Raw genomic sequence first — 15,061 nt, forward strand, 5'->3', positions numbered from 1 at the left:
AGTCACACACACACACACACATATACTCTTAATTTTCCAATCTTTCTTCTCTTCCTTCTCCATCTTTTTGTCCATCATCTATCTCCAGTAATCTCAAAAATATGGAGGTTTGATATGTATATGGTGGCAGCACTATTTTATCAATCCCTCGACAAATCTGCAATCACGCCATTTTACCAATCCCCACATTATCTGTAAAGGATCGTAATGTCCAATCTTTGCAATACTGCTGGAAGAAAAAATAATTTTCTTCAAGTAATAATGCCATATATTCCCCATGCCAGATAAAATCAAACCACCTGTTGAAATCTTACCAATATAACCTAAAATATATATTTTTTTAATGAAGCTTGTTGAGAGCATTACCCCCACACTCAGAGGAACCTCTACCTACAATACATGGCAAAATAGTCCTTCAAGAACATTAAAACCTCTTAGTTATGTCTGCACAGATTAATGGTTGCTGTTTCTTCCAGGTCTGCTAATACACCTATACCAAAGATATTATTTTAATAATTGGAGACTAAAGAAATCTTTTTTCCCTTGTGTAATTTACTGTACAGCAAAATATGCAGTCTCTTTCCATTCTAGATGAGATTACCTTGGTAGTGAATCACGATGTAACCGGACTTAACCTCCCACAGTAATGTACTGCACACTGCGCTGCAGATGGACCATCCGTAGGGAATTTATATCACACCCTACATAAATTAATTTGACAGGGAAATAAGCAGGGCAGCTATCTGCACCAATTATGATGAATATTATGCATTAGTTTCCTGGGGCAGACTGCCTTGCATTGCTCATTCAGCGGGGGAAGCCTTTGGTGAATTCTCCAGTGCTACTCTGTATTGTGCTGCACAGAACAGTGTCCTCACTGTTTCTGGTTCCAAGTCAAGTTTAGTATAATATTTGGCATGTGCAGCTTTTGCAGTGAGCAGCTTCCAATCATGATTACGTTATGACTTTAATTACATGTTTAATCCCTTATACTGTAGGGAGAACTTTTTAACTAACCCCTTAGATTAAAATAGACAAATTCATGGGGGAAAAAAACCTTTACGATTTAATAATATTTTAGTGTTTTACATTAGATTTTTATCATTAACATCACAAATTATTGCAAGACAATCTCATCTGATTCCTCCTGCTGTGGTGGTTTGAATGGTTATAATTCAATAGATGTATTCAAATATTAATTGGAATGACTAAATGCCTGAGCTGCTGCGGTTCATTAAGATTGTGTGTTCTTGAAGGGGGGGAAAGAACGAGTGGAAGAAAGAGAGAGTGTGTTCTTGGAATGTGTTGGAAGGCTGCAGTTGTACAATACATACTACTGTGTATTTGCAAATATGCAGCATATTTATGTTCAGAATGTGTGATAAATCATGCTTGTCCTTTGTTTGTAGAAAGCTGCTGTGAGCCAAGTACTGACTCACTCTCCCTCTTTGTTTGGATACACATTAACACATTCACAGCGTACACATAAACTTCGACAAACATATCTAAATCTAAATGCTGTGAATGCCTGGAGGAAGTCGCACAATTCGACACACATGCCGACACTGAACAGCAAAAAGAAAAAAAAACAACTCTCATCTTGGCAGAAACAACTATCCTCTCGGGTCGCTGTCTAATTTCAATCAGAAGTTCAGGGAAGAGATAAGAAAGAGGACAGGGAGACGTTGTCTCATGCAAACTTTTACAGTTCTTAATGCTGTATTAAACAACGACTGTTATAGTCAGTCCCATTTTTTTGTTGTTGCCATTTTCCCATTTCTTTCCCGCTCTTATCTTTGTGCTTTATGGCCCTGAGTTTTGAGGTGTGCCATGCATTCTCTCTAATTGGGTTGGAAATAATCACATTACACTGTTGAATGGCTAAGCTGCATCAAAAGATAATGCTATGTCCCTGTCCTTACTCTACACACACACACACACACACACACACATACCCCTGGGCTGCCAGAACAGCTGCTGGATGTTGAAATGTTTACCCAGCGCACCAACAAAATGAAAAGACAGAACAACAAGTGGAGACCAGAGTAAAGCAAACATAAAAGGTTTTAGAAGAAACAGGAGGAGAGAAAGTTGCTTTCTTTACTACTTTACTAACTTTTTTTTTGTTTACATCTACAGTATGTGCGCAGCAAAGTTATCCAGGGGAGTGGTGTCATCAAGTTGTGATCAGGGAAAGGTTGAGATTGTCTACAACAATACATCATAAAACAACGGTTTTATAACTGTCTGTATTGTTTTGTGCTGTTACTGAAAGGATGGGAATTATTGTCAGAATTAGCTGACGTAACTGACCATTGGACCAGTTCAGTGTGGTGGAAATCTCACATCCTGTGTAGAAGCCCAGGAGCCATTCTCATTTTACTGCACACACAGAGATATAAATACACACTTGCTCGCTGTCCTCGTCCTAACCTATCTTTCTCTCTGTACTTTGAAACTGTCTCAAAGGACCGCAGATAATTCCCTCATCAGCATCAGACCTCATTCATTTTTAACGGACACCATCGATCTCACATCAGCACTAATGCTTAATGACTGAGGAGGAAACAAAAAAGATGAACAGGAAGAGAGGGGACTAAGGACTACAAAAGAATCCTAACACCAGTTTGGATTGATGTCCATAAGATACTGATCAAACAAAGGGATTTTTATCAAAGTTATAATAGATCTTTTATCTCTTCCTTCTCCATCTTTTCTTCCATCAACTATCTCCAGTCTTCTCATTCAATTTTCCTTCCTCTCTTAAATTTACCTCTGGTTTATATTTACTTCTATTACTTTATCTCTTACTAGATTATATGTTACATACTACATGTACTACATAAGAGGATGGTGGGAGAAATATTAGAGGAGTGTATATGTGAGGAAGGCCTGCACACCATACGAGATGAGAAGTGGAAGAAAGAAGGAGAAAAAAGGGGCGAGGGCCAAGAAGAATACAAGTCCCATGAAGGAAAAGGAAGACAAACTAAGACAAAATCTAATTTCATTCTCCACTGACTTTTAACTTTTTTACACTACTGTGATTAATATTCAGGGCTCAAATGCATGCAGAAAAACATTTGCAACTAAAAATGTGTGTGTGTGTTTGAGAATGAGTTACTTTGTGTCAGAAGTAATTAACCAATTTCTTTCTCTTCTCCCTCTTATTTCCATTTGCCTCTCTCCTCTCTTTAATTTCAACTTTGTCCTCCCTGTTCCCATTTCCAGGCGTCGCGCCCTGTGGGGGTGGGGTTCTGTGATGGTAACCATGGTCCCCGGCGGCCGCTATGTCTGCAGCGCTCACGCCAGAGAGGAGGACTCCGGGAACGACCGCGAGGAGCGAATTTTAGCCGTGCTGGGCATCATCGGAACCATCCTCAATCTTTTAGTGGTCATATTTGTCTACATTTACACCTCCGTCACTTGAGGTTTTCTGCAAGACTTGACATTGGCGCTGTCCCCAACTTTTCTCCATGCTGCCACCCTTCTCTTTAAGTATTTATATACTGAGATGGTTTGATTATTCAGAGTAAGCAGGAAGATGTGAGGATCATTGGCAGCGAGTTCAGCTGGATAGTAGCCATATTTGCTTACACCTGCATCACTTCTTATCCCCAAACACAGCTTGGATCTGTTAGCTAAAGACTGCTGCCAGCTACAGCTACTTTTAAACTGTATCTTCCCATTTTTCAAGACAATTTCACGCATCCACATGTCAAATGACTGCTGACAGTGACTGTGACAGGCTGATAATGACGATACATCTGTGTGTTCATATTGATCCTGCATTTTTGTGACTGTTTAGACAGCGAGAGTTGAGTGTCTTTGATCCTGATGTTGGCCATATTTGACTGTACTGCATCTTCCACTTTGTCACATGACACGTAAAAGTGTTCGGTTTCCGTCTTTTAGCAATCAAGCTCCTCTGTGGGGTTTAAGGTTTTATCACTGCCAGTTAAAATCTGCCAAAATGGTTTAACAAACCAGGAGGAACACTCCTGAACACCTTTAAATCTACTTGAATAGAACATTAAGACGTAAATACAGATAATCATTTCTGTAGTTAGTAGAGTCACTGAAAAAGTTTTACATGGACCTAACGTGTCCACACCTGAGCACACCGGAGGAGAGGTTCCTGGCTGTGCTAGGAGTCATTGGTATTGTGCTCAACCTCCTGCTGCTTGTCTTCGTCTATATATACACCTCCACCTGATGCCTGAACACAGTATCAGTTATGAGATAACCTAACTTAACAGCACCTGTAGCTAACAGCCAGGTGTGTCAGTGAATGCATCGTGTTCTTCAGCCACACCTGTACATACGTAACAAAGCACACCCTGGTTCATAGCTGATGTGGGAGGATATTCTTGACGAGTTTCTGTGCCTAATGATCTTAAAATAAAGCGAACATGGTGAACAGAAGGCGATGAGAGAATTTAGAGGCAAAGGCAGCGATACCCAGAGATTAAGAAAAGGAGATTTGTTCACAGACTTATTTATAATAGAAATACATTTTACAAAATATACTTTTTTTGTATAGATTTGTGTCCTACAGTTAGTGTTTTTGTAGATACAGTGCTCTTTCAAATATATGCATGATGAGGTGTTTACTTGTATTACTATAATCTTTATCACGCTTAGACCAAAATACCTGGCGTAAAGGCTGCCATTTTTTACAGTAATTCTGTTTCTTCTATATGTTTATTGATGTTGAAAACACCCAGACATGGAACTAGATGGTAACGATGTCTCAGTCTGTGCAGGAGCTCCGCACATCATCGAATATCCCTCTGTGGAAGGTCAGTACCACAGAATAATGGTATATTTTCTGGTGTCATGTGTCTGTGATTGGATCAGTAAGCCAGACATGGAGCAGCATCGGAGAGGGCAAAGTGTTAGTATGAGACAGTGTCACATAAATCAAAAAAGCGTTCAACTGCAGCGTGGCACAAAGGAACGTAACAAGAGAATCAGATTGAATCAGTGTGGACTGTCAGAAAAAAGAGGACATAAAACCTCTGCACAAGGCCTCACCATCTGTCTCAAACTTTGTGAAGACACAAAAAACTCCCTGGGACTGGGATGCAGCATTGCCGCTGGAGCTGCATGTCACTATGGATATGATTTTAGGTTGACGCACTGTGCCTCTAATGGAGAAGAAAACCTAAATGCAGTTGACACGCAAGCAGAGAGGACTGGCCTGAATCTGCACTTCATCCTCGTCATTCTCTTCTCCACCAACAAGCTAACGCCAGAGAAGACATAGTACTGAGAGGACGCACATAAGTTTCTGCTGTCCTGTCACATAGCACAATACTTTTATATACACACACACACACACACACACACTCGCCTGTGAGCCAGACCAGACTTTATTTCATACACCTTCAGTCGGATGTTTAAGGAAAGACACGAGGAGAATCCCAAAAACTCTGGCTGCTCACTTAACCTACTTATACTTAACATGTTGGCTTGTGAGAATAAGTGTCAAGATTTTGATAATCATTGCATAAAAGGTCCCTTGTTACATTGTGTATATATGCTCATAGGTTTAGTATCAGTTTATCATTGAGTGTCTGGGTAGGTGACAAATACAAAAGTCACTGCATTGAAAAATGTTTGGGTTGAAACTCAAAGCATATGGTTTGTGTGGCCACAGTCTATTTTTATAAAGGGTAGAAGGTTCAGATAAGTATTTCTATGGTCGTGTCTAGAATGAATGCTAAATGAACAATAATTAGCTTTTACTAAGAATAATTAGAATCTCACACACATTTGTACTTCTTTACTGGAGGACCCTTATTAAGAACCAACCATACCCCCTCCCTCCCTTACTTTAAACACAATGTGCTTAATCATTTAAACATTTTATGTAACCTGAACCTGAATTCTGGATCTTAAAGGAGCCGAGGCTCATCACACCTTTATTTTATTTATTTTTTAAGCTCAGGGCATCAATTCTATTGATTATGTTAACATTTTACTCACCAATGTAGTGGCTGAGATCTGGGGATGCTGAGGCATTGCTAAAAATATCTCCAACACAACAAGATACACACAAGGTTACTCAAGTGGTAGCTAATCTGGCAAAAACACTGTCTTATCTACAACCTGTGTGATAATCTGACCGCTGCTGCTTCCTGCTCCCTTGGAATAGCATTGCCGCGTTTTGAGATCTTAGGAATGAGTGGGAACCTGCCAAAATATCCCAAAAGCCTTCTCACTCTCAAAACTCAATTTAGTCCTCACAAAGATAACAAACAAACACACACACACACACACACACACGCAGTAGCTACTTGCATGTCTCTTTATGATTTTAATTTTACACCATCTTTCAACACACATCAGGAGATTGGACCGTCAGCATGCTGAGATCAATGTGACTTGCACATTTACTTCCTGTCACATCTAATAACAGTAGAGTGGAGTTTGTTGAGCTAAATCCATTTTAAGTGTGCACCAAAGCACAGTGTGAGCCACCTTTGGTTTGCGAGACATCTGCTGCCAGACTGTGAGAGCTGTGCAGAAGAACATTTGAATATACTTTGAAAGTACTGGAGATATTACTGGTTCACTTAATGTTGGCAAACAAACAAACAACTGAATAAGCTTTAAGCTTTAAGTTTAGCTCAGGTTTACTTACATACTGGCAAAGGTTTAAAGGTTTAAAGGTTTTAAAGGTTTTTACCACTTTCTAATAAAGCCTCCTTTTTAAAAGGGTTTATTAAGCTGGTGATAATTGGGCTTTATTAATTGGTTTATGAATTACCTTACTAATGCTTTACAGATCAGTTAATGAAGTAATTCATAAGAACAAGTTTTGGGTTGCCCTTTGGCTGGTATTTATCTATTAACTAATGTTTTAATTGGTTGGTTAATGGTTAACAGATCCTTTACTATAATTTGCTAATGCTATGTGGTTTATTAGAAAATGAGAAATTAGTGTTTGTTAAGTCATTTCCAACATCTATAACCGTATTATTACTAAATAGAGAGAATAAACAGCTATAGTTCCTAATGAAGGGTTCTAATGGATCTATAAAGCATTAGCAAATCATTTATTAACCATCGCCTAAAGGGTGCATTACTCGAAAGTTGTACCAGTTTTACCAGTGTAGGTTGTCTAAGGCCAGCGCTAAAAATATTTTAAAATGTTAATATATATTTAAAACTATCTAACAGTTGTTAGGCAGTTATGACTAAGTCTAGGGCTATACCTGGGATACACTATATGTTATTTTTTATTCTGCATGCAGTTCAAGGTTCAGTTCAGACCAGTTTTAACATGACAGACTCACTGCCAAGCCGACCAGTGAGAGGTGAGAGCCTGGAGGGTGAGTCCTGGCCATCTGCTGTCCGAACAGACTATTTCAACCACATCCTCTCAAACCACACCACACACACACACACACACCACACAACCACACACACAAACACACACTCAAATGTTTCAAATAACAGCTTTTGAGATTGTTTATGATTGATTTGATGCCTGTTTATGGTATTTTGTTTCACCATTTTACAAGATAAATAGGTTAACATGCCATTGAATGCCAGAGGGAAAACAGGTGCATCAGAGTACACCTGGAACCCCTAACCACTGCCCCAGGCATGGATTGTTAACAAAAAACACTGAAAACAGGGAAACTATGTTCAAAGACAGGCAAATGCTCATCCTGAGTTGGAGCCAGCCAGCAACCGTGTTATGTTCAGCCAAAGCAAAGATGAATTCTCATGTTTTTTCATGATGCGTGCCATGCGCTGAATTGATTTTGAGCGTGAGAGGACACACGGGGCACAGACTATCTGTGTGGGACTAAAGAAAATAATGTGGACAAAAGGATCCCTGAGATATTTTAATGTTATTTCAGAGCAACACAGCTGAAGAATATTGAGTTACAGATTTAGCCAAAAATAAGTCTAATTTGCATTGGAAGGTTGAATTGTTGCTGCACAGTTTTACACAAAGTTTGGCAAAGCAGGTCGCTGTTTTACAGTATTTTCTGATTTCTTTTTCTTTTCACCTTACTTTTAGCTGCAAATGATTTTCTAAACAGGCAGGACCAATGATTCAAGTAACTGCCAGGCCTGAGAAATGATCTTTTAACCAATTTTTTGAGTCACATGCTGATTTATAGCTGCTCCAGTACTAATCAAGTAAACTGTATTTGTATTTGAAATGGGAGGATGACTGCCCCACCGATAATGTTTGATAAAGCTATTTTAGCAAAGGAAAGACAAAGTCCTATGACCCTATGTCCATTTCTGATGAAGCTGGTGAAGAAATAGTTTGTTACGTTCGAATAAATGCTGTGAGATCTTTCATGTGATGTTTATAATGTATAGTTATAGTAATGCCAATAAAATGAAAAAACACCACTTTCAAATAGTGTCACTGTTTTTTGTATGAATAGAAAAATCTTACACCTTTGAAATTAGTTTCGGTAAAATCTGTAACTGTAACTGTTCAATAGCTATGGCCCAATGCTTTGGTTTAATGATATTTTAAACTTTGAAATGAGATTTTATTAGATTAGAAGTCAAACATGGGATGTGTTCGCTGGATTACAAACCCGAGAATATCTGACTTGAAACAGCATCTGAAGCGTCAAATAAGTGCATTTTGAGGAAACTGTACACTGGCTGGTGTGTTTTGCATATTGTTTTTGTACACGGAACTAAATTACCAACAAATTAGGGGTTTGAATTCTAATTTAAATGCACATATATTATTATCAACACTTAAATGTTTGTCATGGATTGCATATATTGTGCTGGTTTGAAGATCATATTTCCAGTTTCCATTCACACAGTTTCCAATCACATCAGGGAGCCTAAAGTCCTTTCAGGCGATAACATAGCTGAGCGACCATCCTCCAAATGTATGTTTTCTTATTCAGGGAGGATCTTTGAAATGAGTTGGAATAACTAAATTACAGCTAAAATCTAGTCTAATTGTGTATTCACACTTCTGCTGGATTCAACTTAAGTGCTGTTGTTCTCTTTAGTTGCTCTGAGGGTTTTTGCTCTTGTTTATTCTTCTGGCTTGTCTGTGGGATGCATCCTAATTTCACATTGTCGTGGATGCACTAGCAGCATGAAAACAAGGTTATCACCCAAAGAACAGGGCTCTTTTTAAGTCGTATAGTTGCTTCAGCAGACCTGTGCTGTTGTGTGCCCTCATGTTCAGCCAGCCAGATAAACTAACAGTGTGTCCTCAGGCGCCCCATGAGACAGCCACTGACCTGGCTAATATGAGTGTCTGCCCCCTGCGCACACACATGCATATAAACACACAAACACAAATGCATTTGTGCATACACACAAACAGAATCATACACACCAGTCTATAGTGTCCAGCATATCTGACTACAGCTCAAAAAGTAAAATCTAGTGTGATGTAATAATCTAGCATCTCTTTCCTCTCTTCCTGTTCTCCCTTACCCTCTGCACTTTTACCACAAACATTTATGATCCTCTGTGCCTTGGTCCATTGTTTGCTGTGCTCCTATTTTAGTCTTTAGTTAATTTGCCAGCTCAAGCATGAATCCCATCTCTGTCTCTGAGCCTCAAGCCACTGTCACTGGAACAAGGAAAGATGTTTTATGTAAACTGTAATATAATGTCCTATTTGCCTGTTGAGTGTAACAATTCCCTAAGAAGTTCACCCAGCCTTGAAGGAAAATACCCACTGAGTCGCATAGTTTTTCACTCATGTTTATCATTTATATGCTACTTCGGATGCACCCAGGTCGCTTTTTAATGCCCAAGTTCAGTGTGTCTTGAAAACTCAAAGTCATATGCATTACATTTCTCTTTCAAACTGAATCACATTTCCACTGGGAGACAGTAGGAAACTAGTCTGCATATCACAACATATCAGTTTAGTTTACCAGCATTACACCAAATTTTATTCACAACCTTATAGTAAGGGTAAACTAAAGGGGGAGGGGGGGGCATGAAGACTCAATATTTTCTTGTTGAATGTCAGAAACGTGTGGAATTATCAAGTCAAGTCAAGTCAAGTTAAGTCAACTTTATTGTCAAGTATGCTATACATGCAAGCATAGATGAGATTTCAGTCCTCTCGGATACCACGGTGCAACAGGCAATAAAAAAATTAAAAAATTCTATATAATAGAAAAGACAAAAAATAAACAATCAACAAGACATAAAATAAACAGCAATCAACAATCAACACAGTTTATAGGCACTCAGGTATTTACATGGTGAAGAAGAGACAGCGAGCCGCTGCGGGTTGTGACGCGTCCGGCCAGATTTTAATGTCTCCGAGCCATGCAATATTCTTCAGCTCTTTCAGCCAGAACGCGCCGCCATTTTATGTTCAGAAATGATATTGCCCATTAGTCTTCACAAGAAAAAATGATCGGGTGGCAGATTTACAATGACATGACATCAGTATCAATATGTTCATGTCTTCCCTCGGTCATCAGCAGATACAGATGTACCATTATGTTCCTGTGAGGACCAAGAACAGTCAGGACAATCATCATCATCATCATCATTGGGATGGTGTTGTTTGTCTTTGTCATTAATAACGTGATGATGATGATGATGTTTCAGTCCTAATGGTGTTTTCAGTGTTTGTCCTCATTTCAAAAGTCTTATTACTCATGCAGCCCCCAAAGCCTAGAGCTTAGTCAGCACAGCTGGGACTGAGACACACACACACACACACACACTGGTAAGAGAGATAATAGATATCTGAAGATGTGAGAAATGCTCCCTTAGCTGGAAACCTAGTTCATCAAATAAAGATTGTGGATTCTCACGTCTCAGGGGTCTCATTACACTTATCTGCATCCCATGAGAATTCCTGATCAATTGATCACTCCCTCATGGTCTGCTACCTCCATCCCAATAAGGGTAGAAGGTCAATGTGATCCCTGAACATACATACAGTTATTATTATTATCATTTTTAACATTTTAGTCAAGGTTTTAAAACATTACAGAAAGAGGATATTTACTGGCTACATAGAGGTATGTATATTATGTATTTACTGTATATACTGTATTTTAGTTTAGGGTAGCAGTTATCAGACATTATCTACTGCAATTTTGTATGAATATTTCATTCTTAAAAATAAATGTTCTATACGTTTTACATGCTTATTAAAACACATTATCATTTGATGACAAACGGCCTGCAGGAGCTTCACTATGACCCCAATTAACACCTCACCTCTGCCCCCCAGCTTTTTTAATGACACCTCAGTGGATCTCTATTATATCAAGGTTCTCCAATGGCAAACACTCAGCTCTTCTGTCTGCTTTAATCATTATGGATGTGAATCAGCATTGCATTTTGTGTGTGTGTGTGTGTGTGTGTGTGTGTGTGTGTGTTCTTTTTAGTGTAACAATTTTAGGCTGAATAGAAAACAAAATTTTTGAAGGGAAACTAATTCCCTAAAGGAATGTGGAGTATTTTGACAAAATATTGGTAGTTTTAAGTACTATCAAATTTCTCTACTGGGGGTTTCTTTATCTCCATAAAGGGCTTTTAAATAGTTTCCACACACACACACACACACACAAAAAGAGGGCCCTAGTGACGTTACCACAAAGTATCTGAGGCCTCTTTACTCCCTCTGTAACATTACCCACTGGACACACACACACAAACACACACACAGAGGCAGCTACGAGGCAACTATAGTGTGCCCTTACACAGAATTAGTGACTTGGCCGTGCAGCATCTTGGCCTTGTGTGACAGTCTGTGCCATTAAACAGCATCCCTTTCTTCTCTCATTTATTACAGACTTGTGGGTCTCTGGAGCCCTGGGAGAAGAGGAGAAAGAAGACCTAAACTCCACCAGTGGTGCATAAAGTCCTACCAGTCGTCATCCCTGTGAATATTTGGATCTATTTGTTTTAGAATTCGACGGAATTAATTTTTTTTGTTTTTTTGCTCTGAGTGAGCTTGAAAGGGGAGAAATGGAGCCCACTACAACAACCAAACTGAGGGATGACAGAAGAAAGAGAAACAGCAGAGAGGTAAATGTCAGACAAAAAACTTCTTTAGCAATCAGAGGAAAGATCAATCTTTTTTTTTTTTTACTCCCTACCAATATTAGTCAGAGAAAGGAATAGAATAAGTGTCTATAAATGAAGAAAACATTCATACTGTGGTGGAAACTAACTAATTACTCAAGTACTGTATTTGAGCATCTCCTTTTGTGCTACTTAGTACTTCTACTCTGCTGCAATTCAGATGCAAATATTGTCCTTTTAACTGCATACAGGAATCAGCCCACCTTTACCAGCTGCAGCAATAAAGAGATGTACACATTAATGCATATAGTTAAAATTCAGTAACACATTTTACTCTGAAATGGGTCATTATGCATAATGAGCACTTTTACTTTTGGTACTTTAAGTATATTTTGATGCAATATGTTTTTACTAACATTTAATTTGACTGAAATATAATTTGTAAAGTATTCACTGTGCTATTGCTACTTTTACCATATCAAAAGATCTGAGAACGAGACATAATACATATATTACACATAATTGTGTGGGACATAAGGTGTGGAGGTATGGACTTTACTGCAAATTAAAGAATAGGTTCAGAAACCTTTTGTGCCGTTTCATGAGTATGGTCACGTTTGTGTTGATGGCGCCATCAGGTGGTTGAAACATGTCAAGACACTGCAGAATCATTTATTAATTTCTGCTTTGAGTGCCTGTAAACGGTGCACACAGGCCACACATCGTACGTCTCTGTCTGTCTCTTCCAGGTGGTTGATCCCGTCAGCGTTCTTCCCGAATCGTCCAGATGCAAGGTGGATCCCGACAACATGCTTGGCATTGTGGGTATTGTGGGCACAGTTCTCAACCTGCTGGTAGTGGTGTTAGTGTATATCTACACAGCTATCTGACATCACTGACTGTATGGATGGATTTATGGGGAAGCTGTTGGATGGAAAGGACAGATGTATGAATGGGACATCACCTAATTGATGAATGGAAGGAAGGACAACCAGAGGGAAGTGGCAGGGTGCTTTGAACGCAGGAAGGTGTTTTAGTAATACCACATACTATAACAATACAAAGACAGGCATTCTCTGACATTGTTAGAGCTGAGGATAATTTATTGGAATTAAACCTTTGTAGTTATGTTTCTAACTATGTTACCTAGAAGCTAAAGTCCCTTTCTATGAAGCAGTAAATGTTTGACCAACATTGTATATTTGGTTGTTTTTCTGTGAGTTAAAAATGCTTTGCACATATCTTCTATTGGAAATTGTAAATTCTACATAATCGCGGTTCATTGTTTTTCGTACTGTGTGTTTGTTTTCTGCCTGTTTGCTTTTTACATTGTTTTTGAAAATAAATTTACAACCATTTCAAGTGAGAATCATTTTCAGAATTGTCTCAGTTATCGCCACCTTTACTTTCATTAATACCTCTGCAAGCAGCCAGTACATTTCAAAATATGGGTGAGTTACATTTATTTTACAATTTCAATACACAGCGAAAAAAACAAACAAACAGAAAAATATAGGATGAGGAACTGTACATGTCTGCCTCTTTGACCTATCACAGAAGACCAGAAAACAACAAAGAGAAACAAGGATATGCTTCATAAGGGTTTATTTTGAGTTATATTAATATTTACACGAGTGCAGAAAAGAAACATTGGATATTTATATGCAAAATGTAATGTTTAATCCCTGAACAGAGATGTAAAACATAAGATGATAAGATTATTTTCTCTGAAACCTACCTTGACAGAGCTCCAGACAATACAATAATGAATATATAACAGTGTGTGAATGTTACATATATGTGTATTTGCTCATAAACACAGGTAAGCTAACAATGCTGATTTTTCCAGCTTGAATCCTACTTCAATATTTAAACAAAATCTGCCCATAATTATATGAAAACATCATGACATGTATCTTTGAAAAAATATATGTTGATTTGTTTCTTTAAGGGACAGGAGTAGTATAAGTGTTTGGATTACTGATGTTAATATCAGGCAGTATTTGGCAGCTAGTGATGATGTCAATCTTCTCGGACACAGCCTTCAGGTCATCCAGGATTAATCTGATGCTGTGGGATGCACTGATGATGGCGCCTTGTGAAGTATTCAGCTGAGCTGTTGCACTGTGAACCTTTTACACAAAAACAACCAGAGTCAAACAATTGCAACCACAGCTAGTTAGATATTACAAGATGCGTATCACAGGATTGTTGTTATTGTCAAGGAAATGACCGGAGTTATTGTCGCTTTTAACGTGATTCCATGTGACTGTCTTTCTAACTCTACGTTTCTGACATTACATCGTATGTTTTATTTTGTCACAGCCATCCTGGATGTTCAAATGACTACTAAGATTACATTATAGTATCTTTTTCTGTACCGTGCAGCATTAATCTAATTACTTTGCTTGTAAAGAACAAAATGTTTGGTGCTCAAATCCGCTAGAGAATACGTACAGTGGCCTATGTAATGTAAGTAATGGTGTGGTATTAAGGGCATTTGGGTAGACTTTTGAGTCAAATACATCTACATACCTCTCTACTGGCACTGCCATAAACGTGCCGTAGTGTCTGTCCCACGTCAAAATAAAGCCGGTTGTTAGATTCCTGCAGCTTCTGTTGTAAAAGGGTGTCACCTGGAAACAGAATTACATTTTAAAATAACTGAGATCTAACCTGGACAGGGCTTCCTCCATCTCATAGTTACTCATTCATTTGTCATCCATATCTAAGTATTTTATGTTTTAATCAGCAGATGTAGTTGCCTCCAATAATACACAGATGCAATTAAATGCTAGTAAGTGTACCTTCGTATTCTGTCACACACTGAGTATTGCCATTGGAGTATTTATTAATGTACTTATGTATCCTCACCATGTGGCCTGTGTGTGGGGCTTGGCCTGTCTTCCACTACGGACTGTATATCAGGATGGTCTCTAACTACGATGAGAGGAGGCAGGTCTCTCCTGAGTATCTGAGCGCTCTCCTGGCTCACTGTAGATGCTCTGTCCGTCTGATCCTCCTCACCCTCACTCTCTGT

General features: G+C 38.7%; 1 protein-coding gene across 1 annotated transcript; it reads right to left on the reverse strand.

Moving 5' to 3' along the window:
* Window positions 1–13,609: 13,609 nt before the first annotated feature.
* On the reverse strand, window positions 13,610–15,061 carry bloc1s3 (biogenesis of lysosomal organelles complex-1, subunit 3; the record flags this gene model as incomplete). Its single annotated transcript, XM_035679489.1, is given in 3 exon segments — window positions 13,610–14,153; window positions 14,557–14,657; window positions 14,896–15,061. Coding segments are annotated over 3 exon segments (453 nt in total), but the record flags the coding sequence as incomplete, so codon positions are not given.

The sequence above is a fragment of the Morone saxatilis genome, unplaced genomic scaffold (genome assembly GCF_004916995.1).
Source record: "Morone saxatilis isolate NCDOM2014 unplaced genomic scaffold, NCSU_SB_2.0 Contig8, whole genome shotgun sequence".
NCBI classification, from domain to species: domain Eukaryota; kingdom Metazoa; phylum Chordata; class Actinopteri; family Moronidae; genus Morone; species Morone saxatilis.